The sequence below is a fragment of the Mytilus galloprovincialis genome, chromosome 1 (genome assembly GCF_965363235.1).
Source record: "Mytilus galloprovincialis chromosome 1, xbMytGall1.hap1.1, whole genome shotgun sequence".
NCBI lineage: Eukaryota > Metazoa > Mollusca > Bivalvia > Mytilida > Mytilidae > Mytilus > Mytilus galloprovincialis.
Genome location: NC_134838.1, coordinates 1,635,174 through 1,662,941, shown reverse-complemented (window position 1 = coordinate 1,662,941; position 27,768 = coordinate 1,635,174). Strand labels below are relative to the sequence as shown.

At 32.5% G+C, this 27,768-nt stretch overlaps 2 protein-coding genes across 4 annotated transcripts in view; one reads left to right on the top strand and one right to left on the bottom strand.

Moving 5' to 3' along the window:
- The window catches only part of LOC143062827 (small ribosomal subunit protein eS21-like), an 81,584-nt gene extending 54,098 nt beyond the window's left edge, over positions 1–27,486 (top strand). Inside the window, exons 1-6 of one of the 3 annotated variants that reach the window (XM_076234641.1) lie at positions 21,270–21,307; positions 22,523–22,593; positions 24,274–24,337; positions 25,757–25,828; positions 26,830–26,885; positions 27,422–27,486. In XM_076234641.1, the coding sequence (XP_076090756.1) occupies positions 22,544–22,593; positions 24,274–24,337; positions 25,757–25,828; positions 26,830–26,885; positions 27,422–27,431 (252 nt within the window). In that variant the 5' untranslated portion in view covers positions 21,270–21,307; positions 22,523–22,543 and the 3' untranslated portion in view covers positions 27,432–27,486. Of the gene's footprint in view, positions 1–21,269; positions 21,312–22,522; positions 22,594–24,273; positions 24,338–25,756; positions 25,829–26,829; positions 26,886–27,421 lie in introns of those variants that run through there. The other 2 variants (XM_076234646.1, XM_076234652.1) reach the window with 2 other exon arrangements.
- On the bottom strand, positions 1,136–14,046 carry LOC143062754 (uncharacterized). Its single transcript, XM_076234528.1, has 8 exons — positions 13,634–14,046; positions 12,667–12,810; positions 11,353–11,555; positions 10,727–10,824; positions 7,307–7,523; positions 6,485–6,610; positions 5,011–5,197; positions 1,136–2,476 (listed from the first exon to the last, which is right to left on the bottom strand). The coding sequence occupies exons 1-8, from the start codon at positions 13,917–13,919 to the stop codon at positions 2,361–2,363; spliced, it is 1,377 nt and encodes a 458-aa protein (XP_076090643.1). The 5' UTR covers positions 13,920–14,046; the 3' UTR covers positions 1,136–2,360.
- Positions 27,487–27,768: the final 282 nt, after the last annotated feature.

The following is a 27,768-nucleotide window of genomic DNA, read 5'->3' as shown; positions in this document are numbered from 1 at the left end:
CGACATAGGGATAGTGATCCGGCGGCGGCGGCGGTGTTAGCTAACTTCTTAAAAGCTTTATATTTTAGAAGGTGGAAGACCTGGATGCTTCATACTTTGTATATAGATGCCTCATGTTACGAAGTTTCTGTCAGTCACATGTCCAATGTCCTTGACCTCATTTTCATGGTTCAGTGACCACTTGAAAAAAAAGTTCAAATTGTTTGTAATGTTGAATTCTCTCTTATTATAAGTAATAGGATAACTATATTTCATATGTGCATACCTTGTAAGGTCCTCATGTCTGTCAGACAGTTTTCACTTGACCTCGACCTCATTTCATGGATCAGTGAACAAGGTTAAGTTTTGGTGGTCAAGTCCATATCTCAGATACTATAAGCAATAGGGCTAGTATATTCGGTGTATGGAAGGACTGTAAGGTGTACATGTCCAACTGGCAGATGTCATCTGACCTTGACCTCATTTTCATGGTTCAGTGGTTATAGTTAAATTTTTGTGTTTTGGTCTGTTTTTCTCATACTATATGCAATAGGTCTACTATATTTGTTGTATGGAATGATTGTAAGGTGTACATGTCTAGCGGGCAGATGTCATGTGACCTTTACCTCATTTTCATGGTTCAGTGGTCAATGTTAAGTTTTTGAGTTTTGGTCTTTTTATCTAATACTCTATGCTATAGGTCAACTATATTTGGTGTATGGAAATGTTTTATGATCTTTATGTCAGTCGCGCAGGTTTTATTTGACCGTGACCTCATTTTCACGGTTCATTGCACAGTGTTAAGTTTTTGTGTTTTGGTCTATTTTTCTTAAACTATAAGTAATAGGTCAACTATATATGTTGTATAGAAGCATTGTTAGCTGTACATGTCTGCCTGGCATGGTTCATCTGACCTTGACCTCATTTTCAAGGTTCATTGGTCTTTGTTTAGTTATCTTGGTTAATGTTAAGTTTATGTGACAGTTGTTATAAAGCTTAACTTTATACTTAGGACTATCAACATAATATCAATGATTAGTATAGAAGGCGAGACATTTCAGCGTGTGCACTCTTGTTTAATTCAATGATTTGGGGAGACAAAGACGATAAAGTTATGCATTACTTTTAATATTTTTATTTCGAAAACGTATAGAAAAAAAACAGCCAACATAAAGTAAAAAAAAATTACAGCATAACAATTGTAAAATATACTTAGTAAATATATCATATATATAATCATTGATACATTTCAAAATCAGTTGTAATGTTAATAAAAAAAAGAACTGCAAATATATTTTTAATATATTTAAATGTACCTGATTCATTGGTTATTGCTTGCTCAAAGGCACGTGGTTAGAAGATATTAAGGATTAAGACAAGACAACATATTTACTTTTATATTTTAGGTAAATATGCAACCTAAATAAGTCTCGTTGCAAAAATTAACAGGTAGTAAGTGTCGACTGAAATACATGGTAGGTTTATTTTTATACATGGCAACAAATAGTATCTGTTAAACAAACAGATGAACTTCCTGTTGTTTGCTGTGCCTAAAAAAACATTTAAGCTTTTTGAAATTATTTACTACAGTATTATTGCATGTGCTGATAATTTGACCTAAGTTTTGTCACACAACAACAACGGTCAAATATGACATACAACGTGTAATTGTATGTTTAATAAGATGTTACATGTGATCTGTTTACAGTATTTTTCCGTAAAGATAAGCTCGTAATGGTTTCGACGAAACCCAATGACTCGCGCATGACTACTGGTGTCGGTGTAAAAGTGTAATTTTGACTGTCAAAAAACAAGTCCACTTTACACAAAAATATGAAATTGTGTTCTAGATACTGTCTTTTCATCATGAATAAGCTTCTTTTGGTAAAATTTCACGAAGGTTTGACTGTCATCGGATGTGTACAAAATATTAAACCTAGATTGTATGTTAACTGTTAAAAAAAAAATTCATTTATCATTATAGTACGAATTAAAAGTGAAGACTAATATTTTTGTTTCAAAATTTTGCTTTTAATACTGTCACGTGATAATAAAGAAGATTCTCTCCAGGTTTGAATAAATTTCATGGGGGTTTCACAAAGAAATTGTTGTCGAAAGAGGTCCATTTGTCAGTACAATACGGGAAAATGAGAAGCAATAGTGTCAGTATTTTGAACAAGATACTGTTTATAAACAGAATAAGCTCTTGTCAAAATTTCGTAAATTCCATGATTGAGCAGGAAGGCAAAAACATGTTTTAACAATAGAAGAATAAAAATTAACTTCAAATGGAAAACAATTCTTGTCAACATTTTCATTCTTCCATTTCTTCTTTATGTTTCAACAATGTTGTTTTATTTCCCTTTATATCCATATAATGTTCATCTAATACTTCTCCCTAATGCCAATGGTGACGAGTCTCTCCCATCACGTCCATTCCGTCTTTGTGCCGGAAAACACTGCCATAAACACAATGCCTCGTCAGCTCCAGCAGAAGCTACAAAAAGAGATTAGTCATCAAGAATTAAACCTTGTTTTATAGCTAGCTTAACCTCTCACTTAAATGACAGTCACATAGAATTCATTTACTTTGACAACAATGTGTGAGCAAATCAAACAGACGTAATAAATAAAACGTCAAAAAATGAAAACAACACGTTATAAATGTATGCGTTTTTTTGTATTTACCTTCATCAGGAATACTCAAAGCCTAATATGTGATAGCCAATGATGTATTTACCTTCATCAGGAATACTCAAAGCCTAATATGTGATAGCCAATGATGTATTTACCTTCATCAGGAATACTCAAAGCCTAATATGTGATAGCCAATGATGTATTTACCTTCATCAGGAATACTCAAAGCCTAATATCTGATAGCCAATGATGTATTTACCTTCATCAGGAATACTCAAAGCCTAATATGTGATAGCCAATGATGTATTTACCTTCATCAGGAATACTCAAAGCCTAATATGTGATAGCCAATGATGTACTTACCTTCATCAGGAATACTCAAAGCCTAATATCTGATAGCCAATGATGTATTTACCTTCATCAGGAATACTCAAAGCCTAATATCTGATAGCCAATGATGTATTTACCTTCATCAGGAATACTCAAAGCCTAATATCTGATAGCCAATGATGTATTTACCTTCATCAGGAATACTCAAAGCCTAATATGTGATAGCCAATGATGTACAAAACATGAAACAGTTGAAGAGCTATAACACCTAAAAGGGACAACAGCAGTCGTCTCAATAACATAATATTTTGGAAATTGGGACACAGCATGCAGTTAACATTGCAATATTTTCAAAATTAAAATCGTCATGTTTATTTTAAATTCTGGTATTGAGATGACCGATGTTGTCAAATTCGAGGTAAAAGTCTTAAACTGAAGCGGAGTAAACTGTGTCTGTTGTTTCTTTAATTTCAAGTTCTGGAAGATATATTTATGGACCCCAATCAGAAAAATTTGAATTGTTAATGGAAAGACCATCTTTCTTAATCAGAATATGAAATTAAATGATCTGGCCTCCTTTATTTTCTTGCGTTTGACAAGTGTATAGAGGAACTCCGACGCATCTGAAAATAAGAAGAGGTCGGCAATAAGAGGCGCCAATTCTATCCTATAAGAATGCCGACAACTTGTTGAAAACAGTCTACCTCCAAATTTAAAAAATATGCTGTCATTGAGAAACTCCATCATTCTGATCACTTGTTCCTCTTTGTATAGATATAAGAAGATGTGGTATGAGTGCCAATGAAATAACTCTCTAATACTCTCTATCCATGCATGTTTAACCTATTTGTTCACATTAAAAAAAAATATGACGTATCCCAAAGCAATAAATTAATAGCATTTACTACACTATTTATATTGAATAGCATTGTGGATTATCTATTATAGACGATTTTTCAATTTAACATGGGAAATAGTGGTATACAGGGTTGAAAATTCAAAAGTTTGGATTGGATTAATTTTAGACACAGACCGAAATTTAAAATGATCAAGAAGATTTAGGAGGTTTTTTTTAATCCACATATGGTTAATACCACGATGCAAGTGAACAGTTACAGAGTATTTCTGAAGACTCTTTCTCTCACTGCGCCAGAAGTTTTGTCAATCTAATGGACAATTTCTTTTAGAACGTGCAAATTCGGCATTGAACTCTTGTTAGTATGGAATTTGGTAAAGCTTAGGTATCCAATGCAAACAACGTAAGTCCTCAGATTTGCTGTTCAATACAATGTTCATTGAAACCATGAAGGATTTTGAATTCGCCAAGATGAAATCAGCCGTCATATGAATAAAGGAACAAGTAGAGAAGAACAGGAGCATATTTGGTTCCTATTGGAATGCTGATGATTTTGTTGACGTATATATAACAAACATGTTGTCATATGCTGCTGTTCAATTGGTACCGCTAATGTCATTGTACATTGATTAGATATAGGAAGATGTCGTATGTAAGTAACAATTTATTAATTAGATATAGGAAGATGTGGTATGTAAGTAACAATTTATAAAAGTAAACCATTATAGGTACGGCCTTTTACTTGTTCATGAAATTAATTTGGATATATTGTAACAAAACACAATTAAAAACATTCATATACGAGAACGTTCTCAGTATCAAGCTAGAAACAATCAATCAGCCTCTTATGACAAATGATCAAACATTGTTAATCCATGTGAATGCTATAGAGATTAAAAGAGGTAGTTTGTTGAACCTTCGTATGATAGGCACATATCGTCGATCAAATTAATTCAACATCTCAGCACTGAAAACACAGATTTGAGTATTTTTTGTTAATTATCATTAAATGCTCTAAATTATAGGACTGAACTGTTAGTGGACAATGACTGATGTGTATATGCTTATCTAGTGAATTATGTCATTTAATATCATAAATATGTTATGTACTTGTTCTTGAACTGAAAATTATAATGTGCTTAAGTAATACAGTATTAAATTGAAGCATTCTAGCAAAACTTGAGCCCAGAAACCCTTTCCAAACTTACCGACTGTGGTTTTGTCGGGACTCAGTGACATATGAAGGGGTCTTCCTAAGTGTTGACTCAATCTTGCCAAGGGAGAAAACTCAAACCGGTTCATTCTCCAGAGAATTATATCATTATCATCGGCTTTCATTGACCCATGTCCTGATGCTAACTCCCTATAGTTTTCTGACCACAACAGACTGCAAATCTACAAAATGAACAAACATTTACGCATGGATAATCGTTGGCAATATATGTTGTTTGACGTCAGTTTGCTGTTAGGTTTATACAGCGTGAGGTAAAAATCAAAATCGACATTAGTATTTGTCTTAATATAAAATATGTAAAAATTTAACATTATGTAAAACTATGTCGTTTACTAGATAAAATTTCTAAACATTCCAGTTCCACCTTTTATTTTTCAAATTGTTTTTTTGAGAATTGACCTGCCACCATTGGTCATGTTTTCTTTCCGACTGGAACCAAATATTACAAACTTAAAGATTAATTGATTGATTAATTGATTGATTAATTGGTGTCTAATGCCACTTTCAACACTATTGTGCTATTTCATGGCGGACAGTTTTTATTTGTGTAGGAAGCCGAATTGTTCGGAGAGACACCATCGACCTTCGTCAACACAAGCCTGAATGCACACGTTGAAATGTCTCGCCCTCTTTACTAACCATTAATTTAATGTCTATAGTCCTAAACAAAATCACTAAATCTAGTCACTAAGCATTGAACCGTGAAAATGAGGTCAAAGTCAAATAAAACCTACGCGACTGGCTTGTACATCATAATATAAATTATATTAGATAAGTTGACCTATTGCATAGTGTTAGGAAAAAAGACCAAAACTCGAAAACTTAACTTTGAACACTGAACAATGAAAATGAGGTCAAGGTCAAATAGAAAGTTGGACATTTACACCTTACAATCCGTCCATATACCAAATATAGAATACCTATTGCTTATTGTATCTAATATATGGACTCGACCATCAAAACTGAACCTTGTTCACTAATCCATGAAATGAGGTCGAGGACAAATGAAAACTATCTGGTGGGAATGAAAACCTTGCAAGGTACCAACATACTAAATATAGTTATCCTGTTACTCATAATAAGAAAGAAATTAACATTATAAAAAATCTTAACTAAATCTTAAGTGGTCACTTAACTATTAAAATGAGGTGAAGGGCTATGGAGATATGACAGACGGAAACTTCGTAACATATGGCATCTATATATAAAGTATGAAGCATCCAGGTCTTCCACCTTCTAAAATAAAAAACTGTTAAAAGAAGTGAACTAACGCCACCGCTGGATCACTATCCCTATGTCGAGCTTTCTGTAACAGAAGTCGCTGGCTTCGACAAAAACTAACAGCTTTACTATTTACTTTCATTCAACATCAATTCCTATAACATGTATAAATTCTCATAGAAAATAAACTCTAAATAGATCGTATATGAACATCTAACTCAACTTGCCTGTGATTTCGTGTATATTTCCGCCATTTTTTCTCCCGTATGCACATGCCACAGTTTGATATACCCATCACTCGATCCACCACCTGTAGCGATGACGCTTTTTCTCCATGGACACCAAGACAAAGCCTATAAATACATCTTTTTCTAATATATGCTTATGTGTTTTGGTTGTCAGAGGTGCATTACCCATGAGTTAGCCCCCACCCTTATAAAACTGTTTCAAATATATATAAAAACAGAACTGTGAAATAATATTTTGCCATTAACAGTCAGTTAAGATTAATTTTGTCAAAGTATCAGCACGATGAACCCCAAAATCTATAAAAATAAAGTCATGAACGTCGGAAGAGTATGACAGTTCTGTGCCACTTAATATACCAGTGGCACCAATCATGCTGACCAGTACATTAATCCAGTAATAAGTAGTATGTTATACGTGTCACCATATTTATCAAATTGCATACCTGTTCTGCTCTTCACAAAAATATCTTACGACTAAAATTGAAAGTAAGAATATTCATGAATTGTAAGTATACGGAATTGTTGATGACTTTTGAGTAGTTTTTGTCCGAAAATATTCAGTGAAACAAGGACAGGTGCAGTAAAATTGATACCGTTGATATTATTTGATGTCATGTCTGATGAAAGTAGTAGGTATATCATTTTTGAAGACAGTCATTCATAAAACTTCCAAAGCAATGAAACATTCAAAATTAAGTAATAAGATCAGGAGATAATTGTTGTCTATAAGAAAAGATGTGCGAAGTATAAGCTTTTTATCTTTGGAGTTCTGTGAATTTATATTATCAAATTCTAACTTACTTTCGAACATGCAGAATGAGCGTTTATTTCTCTGTAACATTTTATTGTTCTCAATTCCCAAATATAGACTATTCCCTCATCGCCTCCGCTAGCCATGTAGTTTGTACCGTCTGCTATTTCTAGTCCGCAAACCTCTCTTTTATGTCCCAGAAATTCAGCCACCACCATATTGGGGGTTCGAGGGTCCAGTAATACAATTGATCCGTTTCTGTTGCCACTGAAATATGAATTCAGGGGCGATAACTATCATAGCAATATTCTGCCAACTTTATACCAAAAATTTCCACCAATGATCTGGCAAAAATTTACAAAAATTGGCATGAACATCAGTTAAATTATGTGGAATAGATTAGCTTAAATGCAGAAATGTTTTAATGGTTAAATTTGATATCTATCAAGAAAACGTGTACGATAACCCAATTCATTTGTTTATCCTCTCCATAAAATGAGAGCTTTTTCCTTATATTTTATTTCAGAATTGTATCATTTTGTTTTTTATTATGCAACAAACTGTGTTTTCCGAGTTTTATTTTTACAAATTATTAGATTTAAGCACATTATATAGCTTAGAAAGAAAAGAGCTGCGTCCTGGGGAAAAACTCCCCCCTTTTTTACCAATAATGAAAAACGTTAAAACAGATTTTTTTTAATCGAAAGTGATTAATTACAGTCAGAAAACTGGAAAATCTTCAATTTGCTTATGCATAAAATTTCAAAACACGGAATCGTAAAATCTTAATACATTTCTAAAGACGTCAATAGATATAAAATCGTCAACACCAAATGTTCAATTACCTAAAAAAAAATAATATTCATAAAAAAAAATCAGTAGAATTAAACTTTAAGGGCATACGATACAGTGTTGATCCCGTATTTACATTTTTATAAAATTTCAATATAGACTATTTTTTACCTGATTAAATCAAATATGTAATAAAAAATATACCATCATGTGCTACTTTTTGAGTAAAATGAGGTCGAAATTTTGTATATATTTGCTCAAAATTCGGATTTGTGGCCGTATTTTCCCTTTCAAACGAAAGACATAACTTTTTTGTTTTAAAAGATACACACAAATTGTTTTGTGTTAAATAATTTGTAATTTCTGTATTTTATAAGTACCCTAAAAATTTATACATTTTTTATTCAGAAATAACTTATATATATCAAATGTTCATGATTGTAGAAAAAAACACAATTTTTTGCTGTATATTTAAAAAATGCACTATTTACGTTTTCATGAAAATTGGCATACATAATCTTCGCACGCAAGCAAACCAAATGGAATTTTAAAAAGGAGGGGTCCATGAACTCGTTTTCAAGTTAAATAAATTTGAACGATAAAAATCAGTCGAAAACTGAATATTTTCCCGATAAGTCATAGTTTGGTCGCGAAAATAACAATTTACGTTCGCAACGTCAATAACTCCCCTGTAACTGTATCATATCCCCTTAAAATCATAATGAAAATATAAAACTAATCATTGGAATCCATTTTCTGCGCTAAACAACAAATACATAGTGCAAGATATAAGTTACCATGGCTTCTTATTAATACTGCATATGCATCGATACTCTGTAGAACGATAATTATGTCCATTTTAGTAAAATTTTGTTCATTCATTGGATCTAGTTGGTCTATTTATGAGTTCAGTCATGTTTTCGAAGATGAAGCTGAAGGTCTTTTGTTTATATGAACTAGATGCATCCAAACAGATTTATTTATATGTGTTGCGTTTCTCACTAGTAGGGTTAAACACATACCTTTTAAAATACAGACCACCAATTCAAAATTACTAACTATTCGACCATTTTTTGAATAGTCAAAGCTGTATATATCCTGAATTGTACATACATAACCTTTCTATATGCCATTTGTCAACCCATGTTTGTTATCTTGAACTACTACTAAAAAAGCCCTTTTTCTGGAAATTTAAATTGGTCTAATGCAAACTCACGGACAAGTGGTTTTGGTTCAAAATGTCTAAATATATTTCTCGTTTACCAAAAGCTGCATTACTGCATATTATATGGTTTGTTTAGGTAAACAATGACACCAAAAGCACTATTTGTCAGGGAAGATCTATTTACAACTTTCTAATGTACTGGCTTGGAGTATGAACATTGGTGTTTTGACACCCATATGATATATCCTTCTAGAGCACGTAAGGATATAATTTATGAAGTCAAGTTGTCCTTCTTTAGAATCGACCGATTTGCTTATTAATGATTAAGTGATGTGATGTATAAATGTATGGCTGGTGCTTACATGATAGAGAATAATGTATAGAAAAATTGGCCAACATTAAAGAATAGACAAAAAATAGACAAAAGATAAAATGTGGTGCTTAGATATAACGAATAAAGGTTAAGGGACAAAATAAAGAAAACAATTTGTAAGGGTTCCGCGGAACCCAGTGTCTCGCCTACTTTTTGCTGTAAATCGCAGGCTAAACAAAAATGAGGGAAAAAATCAATAAAAATATTCCTCTTGATACTATCTTATGATTGTAAGAAGCTTCTGTCCAGGTTTGGTAAAAAATTAGGATAGTTAATGAATCTAATAAATGTTTTGAAAACTTTAACTGCAGACTGTATGTAATGTTAACTGGAAGAAAATCTAAGTCCATTTAAAAGTAAAATACCCAGGATAGTTTAAGCAAGTTATTAAAATTTTAAAAACTTTAACAACAGAGTGAATGTAATGTTTCCCCGCAGAAAAACTAAGTCCATTTAAAAGTCAAATACGGAAAAAATGGATTTATTTTTTTACAAAATTTACTTCTGGATACTATCTTATGATCATAAACAAGCTTCTGTCCAAGTTTGGTACAAACCAAGGATAGTTTAAGAAAGTTATTAAAATTTTAAAAACTTTAACCACAGAGTGAATGTAATGTTTTCCCGCAGAAAAAACTAAGTCCATTTAAAAGTCAAATATGGAAAAAATGGATTTATTTTTTTACAAAATTTACTTCTGGATACTATCTTATGATCATAAACAAGCTTCTGTCCAAGTTTGGTACAAACCAAGGATAGTTTAAGAAAGTTATTAAAATTTTAAAAACTTTAACCACAGAGTGAATGTAATGTTTCCCCGCAGAAAAACTAAGTCCATTTAAAAGTAAAATACGGAAAAAATGGAATTTTATTTTTACAAAATTTACTTCTAGATACTATCTTATGATCATAAACAAGCTTCTGTTCAAGTTTGGTAGAAATCCAGTATAGTTTAAGAAAGTTATTAAAATTTCAAAAAATTTAACCACAGAGTGAATAAAGTCGAAGGCTCGACAAAAAAGAAAAATTGCCCAAAATATTCAAAAATACTTTTATGAATATCTGGTTCAGACGCTCATGTTAAGATAGAAGCGTAATATTACACCCAATGAGATATCAAAACTTCTTTAATATACATACCAGAATATGCCATTTTGTGTCCACCGCATGACCCCAATAGGTGCGTTACATTTCAGGGGTGTTTGTTGTATTATTTTGGCTTGCTCTGGGTCACATATCTAGAAACACAAATATTGTTCATTTAAATATTCATTGCAATAATGTTCATGGCACTGATATTTATTGAAACCGCGTTGATAAGTGAAACTATGTTCCATCAAATTCTTTTTACGTTTTGCTTATAAGAAAGATGCAATTTGTCAAAATTATGTAATATGGTATAGAACTTTTCCAACCTGGACTCATCAGATCGCCATGAAGCACAAATTTTAACGAACAAAAAGATACATGCTATGACTAATGTATGTATTTCTATCACAATGTACCAGCAAAACACAATGAAATCAAAATGACAACATATTTTAACGATGTAAACTACAATTAAAGATAGCAATGAAATAAAAAGCGGAAGTTCGAGTAAAAAAACGTATATTGGAACAGGGATTTGAGGGTGAAAATCAGAAAAAAAAAGTCTTTCGGTTAGCTTTTTGGGGATTACTTAAAGGGAATTTGATAAGCTTTTTTGTATTTTATAAAAACGATATTGGTTAAATAATGGATTTTCTTACGACTAGTTTTAAACTTACCATGACTTCTCCACTGTTATCAGCTATCCCTACAAGTTTCCCTCCTGGATTCCAGGAAAGAGAAGACACGTAATAGTTGTCTACATCTCCGGACTTGACTTCTATCTGTATACACCGTTTAGTGTCAGCGTTCCATATGTACGTTATGTGTTGTAACGCTACTGCTATCTGGTTTGTAGAACCCCAATCCAACACATTTGTATCTGACAAAAAAAATACTCAAATAAAATTAAATATGTTAGTAATTGTAGTTTAACAGATTAAAGGAAATCGGAAACAATTCTAGTATATATCAATAGTAACGCTGCACAAACAGGAAAATTGTATTTGCAAAATTCCGAGTTTATTTGGGTTTTATTTGGGGGGGGGGGGGGGGGGGCGAGAAGAGAATTGGTTTATTTCCATGACTGCAAGACAAAAACAATTCCAAGTTAGATCAAATAGACCAAAATTATTCGAGGGATCAATAAGTTTATATGACTCTACCTTACTTTATGAGCTTTATAAACAACATGACCGTAAAATTGCAACATAATATCCCGTTTTTAACAAGAATTCTATAGACAAAATAAAGCTGCAATACGTATATCTATGAAAGAATCTAGAAAAAGCTGTAAGAAGTTTACAATTACGTAATCCCTGACTTAAACAATAACCAATTATATATAGAAAACGTTCGTTGACATCTATTTAGCATCACTACTGACATAAGCAAAGTGAACGAGTTGGGAAATGTAACCACCATATTAGAAAGACATAAAGAAAGGACGACGTCCAAAAAATGAAAATCATCATTAGGGAACTAAAAAATTGTCCCTTCGAATTTCCCTTGTGAAACTGAAATATCAAATCTATAAATTAAAGGACAATTATTGCTGTTAAAACTATGCATTAAAATTGAGCTCCCTCGGGGAAATTTCCGAAGTTTATTTAGATTATTTTTTTTTCTAATTTAAAGCATAAATATAATCAAAGTAACGGTAAGTGTTATAAAATAAATCCATTGAATGAAATGAAGATGGTTATACACTGAGTATTTTGTATTTGATAGAGTATAGACTTAATTTTAGTTCATTTATATGCTTTGGAGTTTAGTATGACGTTCGTGTTCACTGAACTTGTACACTTTTTTTATTTAGGGGCCAGCTGAAGTCCGCCTCCGGGTGCAGGATTTTCATGCTGTGTTGAAGACCCATGCATTGGTGGCCTTCGGTCATTTACATTTTTTCTCTCTTAGGTCGGGTTGTTGTCTCTTTGACAAATTCCCCATTTCCATTCTCAATTTTATTGTAGACAATTATTGGATGTACTCACAAAAATCGTTCCTTAAACAAGGCATATCCATGATACATGATGGAGAGGTAACAACACGTCTTCGGTCTTCTTTACATTCAGGGGAACCAAACACTTTGTCCATTGTGGAATCAAAAAATGGGGAGTGTAGTGGTGTTGTTGGACCTAGAACAAGATGATAAATATGATACACAAAACATCAATATGCCATTGTCGGTGTTGGGCCTAGAACAAGATGGGACATAAGACATAAAGCTTTATTTAGAGTCTGTATAAGCATTGCAAATACAAACATAAGCTCTGAAGAGCTTTTAAAACCGACATAACAACAAGTAAAACAAAACATACATATTAAGTCATGCACACAACATTAAACATATAAAGCAAGAGTTCATATCAGTATATGAACAAGCAGCACAAAAGATCTTTTAATAAGCATCTTACAACTTAAACATACACTGATTCATGCAATTATGAATTAAAAACAAAAAAGCAAAAATAAAATGGTTTGCACATAGAAAGCACATTAAAAGCACATATAGATTAGTTAGTTACTAAATTAGCTGCAGAAGCACTATATCAAAGATAACAAAATAAACTTGCCATGCTGCAAATAAAGCATTAAGCCAAAAATAATGAATATAAATTAACTGGTTTTGCAGGCAAAACATTGACAAGAGCTACCAGACAAAGAAATTATCAAGTTCTTGGACTTATTTAAAGATGATTGCTTGCGAATCTCATCTGGCAGCTCATTCCAAAGCCTAGCCTATACCTTAAAGATTGTAGGGACATATAATGTATAAAGCATCAATCTACCAGTGGTGTTGTTGGACCCAGACCAATATTCCTACTGTGACAGTTGAATCACAAGCCATATGTAATAATTATTATTTCGTAAAATGTCACAGTTGAAAAATGGACAATTCCTTTCTCGTTTATCAAATATAAGTATATTATAACATGAATATAGAGTAATATTACTTACTTGAATATCCCGAATCATTTCTTTGTATCGTTGGTAGAATTCTAGGTTCCTCTGAATCGAATGCACCAGATAATAGTTTGTTATAATACACTTTTTGTTTATCCTTGTATTGTCCGGGTTCTTTCTGTGAATGTTTCACTGGAGACAGTAATTTTGTATGTGACGTGTTTATATCCAAATTCGGACGATACGGTATGAATCTGTCAAAATTACACTTTTTCGAACGGAAAGGTTGACCACTGCTGTAGTATTTGCGTTGTCCTGTTTCATTTTCTGTCGCCTCCATATTTATTTACTCGATTGAGTAGCCATTAGTTATGATATAATGAGTGACTGATTGATAGAGAACAGTGACCACGCTATGCCCGTGAGCTAACCACATGCATAGGTAATAACCTTTGGCAATTTTCCAGAATTTCGAAAATAAGAAAAAAATGTCCGTAATGTGTTGTAGAATAATCCATTTATTTTTAATATATTACTCTTCTGAACTGATATTTCTGTTTTTAGATTATAAACCTTTTCGTTAGATATTAGCAATGCTTGGAACATACGACTATTCTCAGCTAGGTTAACGTTATGCTTAAAGATTTGTGAGTGCATGAATTAAGCAGTCGAGAAAGATCTTTTGTACAAGCACATTTGTAATAGTTATTCTATTCCCAAAATCATTCTTCAATGAGTCGTAAATGATTTGGGCGGGATTTCTTTATTTTTCTCTTTTTATGTCTGTATAGTTACTTCACTTATCGAATAGCTATGTTCGTGACTTTTAAAATAAATGTTTCTGTTTATAGAAGGAGTTCATTTATTTCAAAATTTGTAAATACTAGAGTGAAAATATTGTGTATAGAAAAAAAAATCAGAATCTTTGAGACAGAATATGGTGAGATAGAAACCATTACCTTTTAATTTTTAGGGGACATTGAAGAAAATAGAAAAATTCAATCAAAGATTTAAAATTTCACCAAAAAAGGGTCAGGATTAAAAAAATTGGATGGGAATGAAGTAGAAATTATTGTATTAAATAGTTTTACTTGAAAATTTTACATCAGATGAAGAATCAAAATTTATTTTACAAAATTAGTTCCAGGACACCAACACAAAGGAGTAAGACCCCTTTTTGGCCCCAAAATATAGCAGTTTTACAAAACTGTTTAAATGTGAACTTTTAGTTATTTACTGGAAAGAAGAATGCTTCTGCTACATAAATATGGTCTGTTTTTGACAATACAATGCACATATACCGGGTACTAGCATCATTAAGTCATGCTAAATTACGGAAATCTTCACAGTTTTAGCGTTTTAGTTAAATTTTAGACGGTTTCCCTCTAAAATGAAAGTGGCCGCATTTGTGTTCATTCTAAATATTGAAATGTTGGTTGTATTTGATAATAATACATAACATATATTAAGGTTGAGGATGAGGATGAACACGGATGCGGCCACTTTCATTTTTGACAAAAACCATCTGAAAAGTGACATTTTTTGGCATATTTGATAGATTTTTCATATTTGAGCTTGAATCAAAGCGTTTTTACAGACTTCCTTTAACTGGAAAACTTTGTAATAAATCTTATGATTCAGAAGATTCAATATTTCTTATGTACAACTACTTTTATTCGACACGAGTGGAATTGTCTGTGCTTTCAGAAGAATTTCCTACTTGTACATGTATAATTATCTCTTTAACTTTGTAATTTGGTTTGTGAGAATAAAGATATACATGTAACTTGTATAGATGTAAACTAACTCATTACCACACCAGAAAAAGAATAACAAATTGAACAAGTAAATTTATATTCAGAATGTATTAATTTGCACAGAGCATTATAATACAGAAACTGGTTTCCACTCTATATGGAAAAACATTGTTTGATATGATTTTTAATTTATTATTTTGTTCTGAAACCTTCAGCATTTATTTATTTCGAAAATGTTGATCCCGTGTTTATTTGTAAATGGCACAGCAGACCGAAAATAGATATGTGAACAATCTTTTGAAAATGAAATAAAAACCTTTTACGTTGTATACTAGAGTAGAAGTATAAAGCTGAATATTTCAGAGATTGAATTAAAATTCATAATAAATAACGTCTTATTTGTAATGAATTATCTTTATTTTATCAAACTAAGGAGCTGTGGTATGATTGACAGTGAGACAAATATCCACCTAAGTTCAAATTGAAGTGGATGTAAACAATTAACGGCAACCGTGCGGCTTTCGACAATGAGAGAGAAAAACATACCATGTGGTCGGCTATAAAAGGCCCCGACATATAACAAAATATGAAACGATTAAAAAAACTAACGACCTTATTTATAACTAAACAGTTTACGAAGAAAAAAATATGACAGACCTGAACCAACGGCAACCACTGAATAACAGGAGTCAGTTTAAAAAAAACTTACGACTAATATTTATCGTAATTATACTGAATTGTTCATAACTTACGTTTTTTTGTGAAACCAACTCCAAGATCCTGACTTGGGACATGCACATACAGAATGTGGCGGGGTTAAACATGTTTGTGAGCGCTTAACTATCATCTAACCGGGGACAGTGATGTAACAGTTCAACATAAGAACAGAGTATAAAAATCAGCTGAAATGGATTAAATCATCATATAGATGCAAATAAAAATACATCTAACGAAAACACAAAGTGGACGTGGCAGCAAACTTGTACACCCCCTCCCCCTTTTTAAAAAAAGACATTTAGTGCAGATCTGAGAGTATTCGCAGCTGCTAACAACTAGTTCAAAGTTAATTTGCATGTGTTACCTATAAAATAAAAATAAAACGTAATCAAAAACTGCGTTTAAACATAAACATTTGTAATCCCCAAATGCGCTCAAATGATTAGTAATAACTTCGTATGCGAGACGCACGTTTTATTTGCAAAAGACTTATCAGTGACCCTCGAATAAGATACAGTTCGTAGTTGAAGAGTATTGGGGATAAAGAAAAAATCCAAAATGGTTTGACACATACAGATAAAGTAAAGCTTTTGTGTGCTAAGGTGGTTGCAAAATTCAACCTGTTTTAATGCCTCGTCTTACATAGATACCTTAGCACTGGTGGTAAGCGGATGGTCATTACTTAGAACTACCATCCGAAAATGGGAGATAACTCTAGGGATAATTTTTTCTTATCCGATTTTTGTGCAGTAAAAGATTTATTTGAGCCAAACCGTTTGTCTCATACATAATAATCGTCAGTGCGTTAATATTGAAACAAAATGTGATACATAAAAGCATTCCAATTTTCGTAAAAAAGTCATTCAATAATTCGAGCATGATGGTCGTAACTAAAACAGCAAAAATGTTCAGGATGGTCGTAACTTAATTTTGTGATGGTCGTAACTTTTTATGAATAGGACAGAATAAACTTAAGACAAGTCAAGAGTTTTAGACGTATATTTTATTATATGAATATTATATATGATATATTTGTGAAGTTGATTTCACCAAATTATAAAAACTAAAAGGGGTGAAGAGAGGGGTACATGTAAAGTGCGAAACGGAAAAAAAATTGGAACGAATCGAGAAAAAACACAATACTAAATGAAATGAACAGACCAAGAGGCAAATAGTTATAAGCGGTTAAATTCATTATCAATGTAAATTTTTCAAAAGTGGAGAATTCAGTTTAAAACAAGAAACACAGTGCTGGTAATGATCATTTTTAGTTACGAATATAGAAAGGGCGTTTTTAACAAATTTGACATTACATGAAATAACAGTTTCCTGATTTTTTTGATTTTTTTTAAGATTTTGCATCTATTGTAAAGATAAACTTTTTAAAAACTATTATACCTACTAAGTGGAATTTAAAAGAAAAATCTACAATTTAATTTGATACTTTAAGTTGGAAGAGCACAAGTGAGGAATCAAAATAATGTTATGAGGGTCGTTATCGAGACTGGACCATACCCGCGAATTCGCAGGTCCGTACTCGAAATGAAAAACATACGCCTTATTCTTAGTCTGGATTTTGAAAAGTCGTATTCTCATTTAGTAGTCAAGCTGATTATAAGGTGCAATGTCAAAGTTCATGTATAATTATTACCCGTTGTTATAGAAAATTCTGAATACGCCTATTGGTACCATGCTATCCGCTATACATCTTTGCCTTTCTTATTGAAAATACCCTTAAACCCTGGACCACATGTTTATTATTTCCAATTCATAAAGGGAACGATGCATCCGATCTTAATAACGACCGAGGAATTACAATCACTGATTCATTTGGGGAGCTTTTTAATAAGATACTTGATACACGTCTTTATAAATTCTTAGATAAATATCATATCATTGGTGATAGCCAAATTGGGTTTACCAAAAAAAAAACATGACCATCTGAAAACACGTTCATTCTAAAACTATTGTATTGTGATATAAAAGAAGGTAGAGTGTTTGCCTGTTTTGTTGATTTCCAAAAGGCTTTTGAATCTTAGATGCTGTCATTCACCCAGGGATAAAACTTAAGGTAGTGTATAGTTATAGAATAGGGTTACAGATATCTTTAGAACTAAAGTTGGAGTAAACAGGGAGACAATTTGAGTCCAATTTTGTTCAAAATTTTCATAAATGAACTTCCTGATTGTTTTAAAAAGTCCCCTGATCCAGCTGTTATTAATTCACGACCAGTCCATGCTTTGCTATATATGCTGATGATATTGTCGTGTTTTTAACTTCGGCAAAAGGACCTCAGAGTCAACTTAATGCATTAAGTACTTATTGTTAAGATTGGTGTTTGAAAATTAATCCCATTAAAACCAAGGTGCTTGTATTCAACAAGGCAGGCAGACATATTAAACATGATTTTTATTTTAATAACACACTAATTGATTGTGCTCAACGTTGTAAATATTTAGGAATAACTTTTAGTGCATCTGGATATTTTTCCTTTACTCCGAGAGAATTGTATAGTAAGGCGTTAAAAGTCTACCATAAGCTACGCAAGGACTTTCTGTCACTGAATACAAGTTTAAAAAAGAGCCTTCATGTAATTGAGCATACAATTAAACCTATTCTCTTATATATTACTGTAATTTGGGAATATTTCAACCCTTTCACACAAAAAAATCTATAACTACAACTATAGATCAGGCTTATCCGAAGCTTCTTTCAGAAAGACTCCACATTAAATTTTGTAAACATTTACTTGGTGTTACCAAAAGAGCAACACATTTTGCTACTATTTCTGAACTCGGTAGATTCCCTCTGCATTTTAACATTGCAAAGTCTATGATCAGAAACTGATACAGGCTTGAAAATTTGGGATCATCTTTCCACTACTAGAGGAGGCATATTTAGAGTCAAAACTACTACACGAGTCAAATATTTCTTCAGTGGTATGGATCCTTAAACTTCTTTCTAAAGAATATTAAAAGGGGTTAGCAATTTACATTGTTTACTTTATGCTGATGATAATGTATTTTTTTTAACTTCAGCAAAAGGACTTCAGTAAACAATATTCATGCATAGCTTGTAGCCATGATAATATTTAAAAGATAGAATTTTATGCTTCAATTCAGTGAGCTTTTCTTTTAAATCTGAATACATTCATACACTATAAACATAAACATTATTTTCAACGTGCATATGTATGTGATAGTTGCCGCAGTACATTTAGTTCTATCTTGTAATATTATCCTGGCTACAAATTACTAATATTTGATTCAACGCGTGTAGCAGTGTAAAATATATACCAACAACATTCATACTTTCTAGGTTTACACAATTTCATTTGCGACACCATTGATTAAGTTTTTATTCCGTACCAATACTTAAAACAAATATCAATGATATACCGCAAGATCGTCATGCAGTCGATAAAAAATAAAAACAACATGTTAAAAACACGCGCATTTGTGGATTTTCATTCATCATAAACGATCAAAAGCCGAATATTTTATAAAAACTGCAATAGCTGATTAAAAATTAAGGATGATTGTTCAAAGTTGTACGTTCAATAATTTCATCTGCCGACATGATTGCAGGTAATAAAAAGTCTTATATAAAAAAAAATCTAAAAGCAAATGTGAGGGAATACACGTGTACTCAACAATGTGATGCCTTAACGTTCAGTAAAAATATATTAATACTCAACCCTACCATTATATTTGGCTTAATGTCACTGTTACTCCTAAATAATGGTCGTTCGGAATATATAAAAAAAAAAAGTATTTTTGATAATTCTTTAACTTAATTTCTGCATACCATTATCAGAGTAACATATTAAATAATATTGTTTTTAATGAACTAAAAATACCAAACAAGTTTATCAACATGGTTATGTGCACAGTGCTTTTTAGAATAATTTGATAAAAGTTCGTCTAAATACTTGAGTTACGGTCATCTTTCAAAGTTACGACAATCTTGTGTCAGTTACGACCATCATCAAAAATACTATATTTGACAATTTTTGGCAATCACAATAAGCGTATATGAGACAAGCGGTTTGACTCAAATGAATATTTTACTGCACGAAAATCGGAAAAGAAAAACTTATTCCCAGAGTTGTCTCCCATATTCAGATGGTCGTTAGTTAGTTGGTTGGTTAACGACCATCCGCTTACCACCAGTGCTTGGGTATCCAAATTCCTATAAGATATGTGCCTAAAATATTCTACATCATATTTATTTTGTTGGCGTTGTTTGCAGGATCTTGTTTTGTTAGAAATTAACTTATTTTCAGAAGTAGGAAAAATTGTTGTAAGCCATTTTCAAAGAAGCGTAATTTGATGAAAAAACGGGGACGAGTTAATGGGAGCAGGGCTAGTTTAGGAAAGTCCTACTTCAGATTAAATTAGAGTTATCTCTCTTTATACATAAAAAAAAATACGAATAAGACACCTTGGCAAGAGACCAAATGACACAGAAATATTAATTGACAACTATCAGTCACCGTATGGCCTTCAACAATGAACAAAGCCTATACCACATAATCAGTTATAAAAGTTTCCGAAATTACAAACATAAAACAATTTAAACGAAAAAACTAACGACCTAATTTATGTACAAAAGACTAAACGAAACACAAATATGTAACACAGCAGCAAACGACAACCACTGAATTACCGGCTCCTAACTTGAGCCTGTTATAATGCTACTCCATTGCAATCTGGTCGATTCTATACTCCAGTATTAGATTACTTAAGCTGTAATACTCCAATTTTTTTACATTTTTACCTATCATGTTCACGTTTTGCTCACCTTAAAAAGATATCATAATATTTTAACTAGTCAGTTCTTGTTGACTTATGTTTGAAATATTTATTAATAACTTGCCATTCTTAGTGTTTCCAGAACTTCTAGCTCCTATACTTAGGCTTGGTTTATTCACCTCGAGATATGCTCTTTTCATAATAGCGAGTACCTTATTTTTCAGTCAAGTTATTGAATATTTTTGTTAACAATCAATTAATTGTTTAAAGCTGGTGTTGCAGTTCTAAGATCCGGATCCCATTGGATAGTAATAAAACATTAAAGATATTCATTTAAATTTCTTTTCTTATTATCAGAATTCTATCATTTTTATTTGTTTGAATTATTCCCAGCGTTTTCTTAAAGGGCCGAGAGATAAGGGACGAAATATATCCATTTACATTGCATTCTGGGTAATCTCACATGTGCTTCCTTTTTAACTTGCTTTCTGAACACACGAGTTGGTACAACTTATTATACACTCAATTGCATTAAAATGTGCATACATTTTGTACTAAATAAATATTGGGAACACACTTAACGCTTTGTTATATGATTGAAGCATTATAAAAAGTGAAAAAATGAAAAGTACTATCTGTCTTGCCAACTGGAAATGTGGGGAAATCGGAAATCTCGAATAGGGCTCTTCACGGTTAGTTCGGCCATATTGGATAGGGGGCAGATTTTCATAATAGAGGTAAAAATGGTGTGAAAAATACGGGAAAACATCATTAAAACAGAGCTGTTGCTTGGAAACACACATAGGATTTCCCACACTTTTATACCATTTCCACCTCCTTCCAAAAAATCTGCCCCCTATCCAATATGGCCGAACTAACCGTGAAGAGCCCTATTCAAAAATATTACGTCTTCTTAATTAATCCCCTATTTACTAATAATCATCCTGAAAGCACATTTAAAATATTTTATCATAGGGTAATCTAATTATCTATGTCAAATTTACAGGTTGGACATGCAAATGATGTTCATAGCAAAACTGTTGTATATAAATTTGTGAATTTACAATGTAGGAGTCTTTACTCTAGGCGAAAAAGGCAATTCAAGTGCTTGTCCCAAGTCATGATCAGGAGCCCGTAATTCAGTGATTGTCGTTTGTTTATATGTTACACATTTGTTTTTCATTCATTTTTTGTATATTAATTTTTATTAGGCTGCTAGTTTTCTCATTTGAATTGTTTTACATTGTTATTGGGGCCTAAGTCTGACCGGGGGTGGGGTTTGCCGATTTTTTTTTAAAGCATGACACGTGAAAGTCAAATTATTGTGCTGTGAAAAAGGGAAATTAGAAAAAAATAAGAATTGCTAATGTACATAGTGTAAGCGGGATACAGAATCAGAACCCACCAATGAGACCCCCTTTTATTTCAGGGCCTTTATAGCTGACTGTGGTATTCCGTATATGCTTTGCTTGTATAATCCCTTTTCTCTAGAGATAAAATTTGTGGAATATCCCTTTATTTTCCAAATGATGTGTTTTGAAAAATCATGTTCATTGTAACCAACAGGAACAGTTATCAGTAATTGAATTTTGAGGTTTGCAGTCATGACGTGACCCCATGGCAATTATCTGGTTCACATACTTGTACCACAGAACTTGGTTTAGCTGTCATACAGTTCTATTTAAAAAAAAACTAATGAAATATTTTGATTGTAGGTGACTACCTTAGTTAACAAGATGCAGAACGAGCAAGGAGAATTCGTGGATATGTACATCCCAAGAAAATGGTAAGGCCATTAAGGTTCATCATAACAAACGGACAAAAATGGCTGTATTTACATGCCAAAAACTGCTCTAAGTACAGACTAAGCTGTGATGTTGGAAAATTTTTAATGCCTAGCATCCACTAGATATATAAAAGATAAATGCATTTTGTGTTTCAGAAAGATAAAATCTCTTTTGGATTTTGATGGGCATTTTTTTTCCTTCATGCATAAGGTGTGAAAGTTAACTAAGTTGTGGTACAACTTTGAGATGCTCCCTCAGGTAAAAAACCGGTTTGTATTGTTTTGATTTGCTTTAATTGACATGGACAAGAGGTATCTTCACAGCTATAGGTGAGTTAAAGAGTTTATCTGAGTCAGTGAGTGGACACTGGACAGTATCAAAGTAATTCAGGTGTTTGTTTATTTTTACACCTTCTGCAGAAAGAGAAAAAAATGCCCATCAAAAACCAAGAAAGATTCTTTCTTTCTTAAACACAAAATGCATTTAACTTTTATATATCTAGTGGATGCTAGGCCTTAAAACTTTCCAAACAGCACAGGTAAGTAAGTACATAGAGTAGTTTTTGAGGTGAAAATACGGCCATATTTGTCCATTTGTTATGATGAACCTTAAAAAAAGAAAATGAATTTAGACAAGTATTTTCAGTACTATGTTTATTGCTGTCAGAGTTAAATGTCACTTTCTACGATCTATAATAACAACTCAGACTAAGTATAAAATAAGACTTTTGACAAAATAAATTATTTAAGGGGGAAAATATGTCTTATGAAAGTTTTGAAGCCGATTTATATAAATAACGATAACTAAAATACTGTCTATGAAGAGACATCTATATAGACAATTGAGTGTTGTTCTCAAAAGACAATCCATTTTTTAAATTTTTTTATTTAATTCTTTTTTGCAAAGTCCGTAACATGCTGAAATGATGTTGCAATCTAAAATATATCATTTAGTACTTTATAATAAATCTTATACATGTAGTTCAAATCCTCTTTTAACACTTTGAGTCATCCTTATAGACCATCCAAGTTGTCTTCTTAGACAGACCAAGTTGTCTTCTTAGACAGGCCATGTTGTCTTCTTAGACAGGCCAAGTTGTCTTCTTAGACGGGCCAAGTTGTCGTCTTAGACAGGCCAAGTTGTCGTCTTAGACGGGCCAAGTTGTCGTCTTAGACGGGCCAAGTTGTCTTCTTAGACAGGCCAAGTTGTCGTCTTAGACGGGCCAAGTTGTCTTCTTAGACAGGCCATGTTGTCGTCTTAGACAGGCCAAGTTGTCTTCTTAGACAGGCCAAGTTGTCGTCTTAGACAGGCCAAGTTGTCTTGCATTCCTTTGTACAGGTTAAGGATGGGGGCATCCCAAAGGATTTATTGATTAAAATGTTGCTTTTAGAAATACAATGTACATGTAGATTTTGACAGAAATCATTCGACCTACAATGTAATGGTCGAGGAACCACCATTATATCCAATCAAATAATTATTTGTTTTAGTTTACCTTCGTTTTCTAACAAAAGATACATGTAGTTTTATCTGAACATTGAGATATACATGTAAGATATGTTGAATTAAAAAAAAATCATGTTTTTCAACAATTTGGTTGTGGGTGAGGAAAAACAATGTTGGTTTTTTTTGGGAATGATATTTTTTCACCCAATTATGTACAATTTTACTTTTTACAGTTCTGCCAGCAACAGAATTATTTCTGCCAAGGATCATGCCTCAATCCAGATCAACTTTGCTGATGTAAGTAATAGGAGGGGAGACAACCAAAATGGTCTATAGAATAACATGTGTTAATAGATATATGAAGATGTGGTATGAATGCTAATGAGACAACTCTCCATCCAAGTCACAAGTTGTGAAAGTAAACCCATTATAAGGCAAGATACATTTCTAAAGTGCTCAAACCGGAAAACCCAACTTTCTGATCTATATAAAAAAAAAATAAGAAACACTTATAAACCACATCAATAAACTGCCTACTTTTGTCAACAGACTTTCTTAACCCTTTCAGCGCTATACACGGCATATGCCGCGATGACATACGCCGTCCGCCACTGCTATTCGCAGCATATGCCGCGATGACAACGGATTTTTCATAAGGACTCTTAAACCATTCGGTTTTCATTCGGATCCTCTCTAATTTTTCCTTGTATGAATCGAGGATATGCAAGGTCTCATTTGCGCTTAAAATCCCGGGAATTTTTATTGTAAAATCATGCAGTAGAAGGAAAATTGAAGGAAAATAAAAACAAATATTTTGACAAATGCAAATGGCGGAAATCGGAAACAAAGCTATAAATATGGAAATATTTCAGCATTTCTATGGCGAAACTGATGACAAGGATTAGTTAAAAGGTTTCATGTTATCTCAATGTGTTTATAACATTCAATTCGTGTGGGAAATATGATTTGATCGATCATTACGAGACGTAGAAAAAGGGGGGAAAACGGAGGTTGACTGAAATTTTTGAAGACGGAGCCACTGATTTGTGCCATGATTACATAATACGTTGTGTATGGTGCAATACGCTACGGAATCGAGCAATTGGTGTCTTCTTTATTATATGGCAGATAAAAAAACAAAATAGATGAAGACGAAAAGTAGTTTTTATTCAAAATTCAACACAAATGTAACAAATTACACCTTTTACCTGTTAATTACCTGAAAATGCAGGTAACCTAATAAAAAATTTACTGAAATAACTGCCTAGCATTACAGTTCATACTCTCCTGAGCATTTTTCATGCAATAACTTTTTCTGTATCTCTTATAATAAAAAAGATACAGCAGTCTGAAAAGGAATATACTGTTCTAATGAATGAACACAAAAAAAATGCAGCAGCAGCAGCCATTTTTCTATTTTTTGTGTAGCGTTGAAAGGGTTAAGAAATGTCCAGAAAAAAATTGACTAGTCATTTATATAAGATTTATTAAATGATATATAATAATGTAAACCAGCTACAATATTATTAATTTATATTATATAAGAAGATGTGAGAGACAACATTAGCATTGTCAATTTGAACAAAGTTGTGATCTATATACAAGCATTATGTTAATCATAAAGTACCAACTTTATAGGCTTTGATAGACAGGAAATCTTAACAGAACACGAAAATTAAACCATCAAAATTATTGTAGAAATTAATCTATTTACAGGTTGACACTACCACAGGAAGAATGACAGGAAGTTATACAACTTTCGCCATCTGTGGGGGAATCAGGAGAATGGTAAGTTATCAGGGGAGGTAACCAATAGTTATACACCCTTTGCCATCTATGGGGGAATCAGGAGAATGGTAAGTTAACAGGGCAGGTAACCAATAGTTATACAACTTTCGCCATCTGTGGGGGAATCAGGAGAATGGTAAGTTATCAGGGGAGGTAACCAGCAGTTTACCACTTTTTTTCATCCCAGGAGGGGGCTCAGAGGCAGATTGGTCTAAGAAGTCAAACTGTTACACCCCATCTAAATTGAGGTTGTTAGTTCATATCTCCCACATGACAAGCCCCTTTACTCCAATCTTAATTGATTAGTTTTCTTATTTGACCCATGCATTCCTGCTTCCTCTGCCAATAAAAAGTCAACATGAATAACACATTAGTGCTGAAAATAGCATTAAACACCAATTAATCTGATTTATGAGGAAATCAGAAATATGGTATTTTATCAAGGGAGGCAACCTTATATAATTTCAGTTTTCATACCTAGACACAGGCCCTCATGCCCAGGCTTGTAATGTTAAAATTGTGTTTTGTAAGATTTTTAACTACACACTGGTAGAAACTATACAATTTTTATCATAATATGTGCATTAGCTTTATTGCTACATGTATTTTTTGTGAAGACTACTTATCGTTTTGATGACTCATCCAGGGTTGGGTTATCAGGACAGGCAACCGAGTTAAACCACTTGTTCCATCGGTGGGGGAATTCAGGGGGTGGTAAAATATCAATGGAGACAACTAATTTGTCAACATTGCTATTGCTATGTTTATATCTAAAATTGATATCTCAAAATACTAACTAATTTATTAAGGGTTGATCTGGGGGAATTTTGATTGCATGTTAGTTTGTAAATTAAATAGTCATGTTTGAATTGAAGGGGGGAATGCTCTCAAGTTATCCTAAATTTGAATATAAAAAAAATGCACCATTTACTTTGCATTTAAATAATTCTGTAATGTATACAATGTGAAACCATTTTAATAATTGACATTGTGTATTGTAGGGAGAATCTGACGATTCATTGAACAGATTGGGCAAACGTGATGGCCTTATAGCCAAGTAAGTATTACACTATAGAACAAATGTCAGGAAGTAAGATAAGTTATAAAGGATATTGGATCCTGGGACCTAAGGTAGTCTCAACACACCCCTTCATGACCAAAATATGTTTAAATGACTGATTTTAACAACCTGGCTCCCTTGAGGTACTTAAAATACATATAGATAGTCAAGTGGTGAGTGTTTATATATACATTGCCCTGATTTAAAAAAATAAGTTATGAAGTACAAAGTGTTTTTGTTTGTCATATAATATGTAAAATTAATTAATTTAAAAAAGATAAAGAATAAAACAATAAAACAAACTTATTGAATTCAAATATGATGAAACTGAGAATGAATATGGGTAATGTGGCAAAGAGACAATAACCAGACCAGACATCAGAGAACAGCACATGGCCAACCAAGATATATTATATAGTATACTAGGTATATAGTTATTCTATGATTATGGATTTTGTACTATAATCCAATGGAATTCTGTTATCATATATTGTTGGTTTTTTGTTCTAACCTTATGTTTTCTTTCATTGTAGGAATTTCTAAACCAGTAAGAGAGGAAGAAAATCAATGAAACATTAAAAAGACATTGATTATGACATTTTTTGTTTGTTTCTATAGCTATTGGTGCCAATTCTTTGTGAAACTAACCCAAATACCAGTAAATGTTGTTGCCCTCAGTTGGTGTACTAACCCAAATAGCAGTAAATGTTGTTGCCCTCAGTTGGTGTACTAACCCAAATACCAGTGAATGTTGTTGCCCTCAGTTGGTGTACTAACCCAAATACCAGTGAATGTTGTTGCCCTCAGTTGGTGTACTAACCCAAATACCAGTAAATGTTGTTGCCCTCAGTTGGTGTTCTAACCCAAATACCAGTGAATG

What these genes read in the sequence shown, in the direction of transcription:
- LOC143062754 (XM_076234528.1), bottom strand. Translation starts at nt 13,919, where the DNA reads ATGGAGGCGACAGAAAATGAAACAGGACAACGCAAATACTACAGCAGT. An exon ending in ACACAAAATGGCATATTCTG is followed by an intron (nt 7,524 to 10,726) that starts GTATGTATATTA and finishes TTCATATTTCAG; the next exon opens with TGGCAACAGAAACGGATCAA. An exon ending in CTCATTCTGCATGTTCGAAA is followed by an intron (nt 6,611 to 7,306) that starts GTAAGTTAGAAT and finishes ATGTATTTATAG; the next exon opens with GCTTTGTCTTGGTGTCCATG.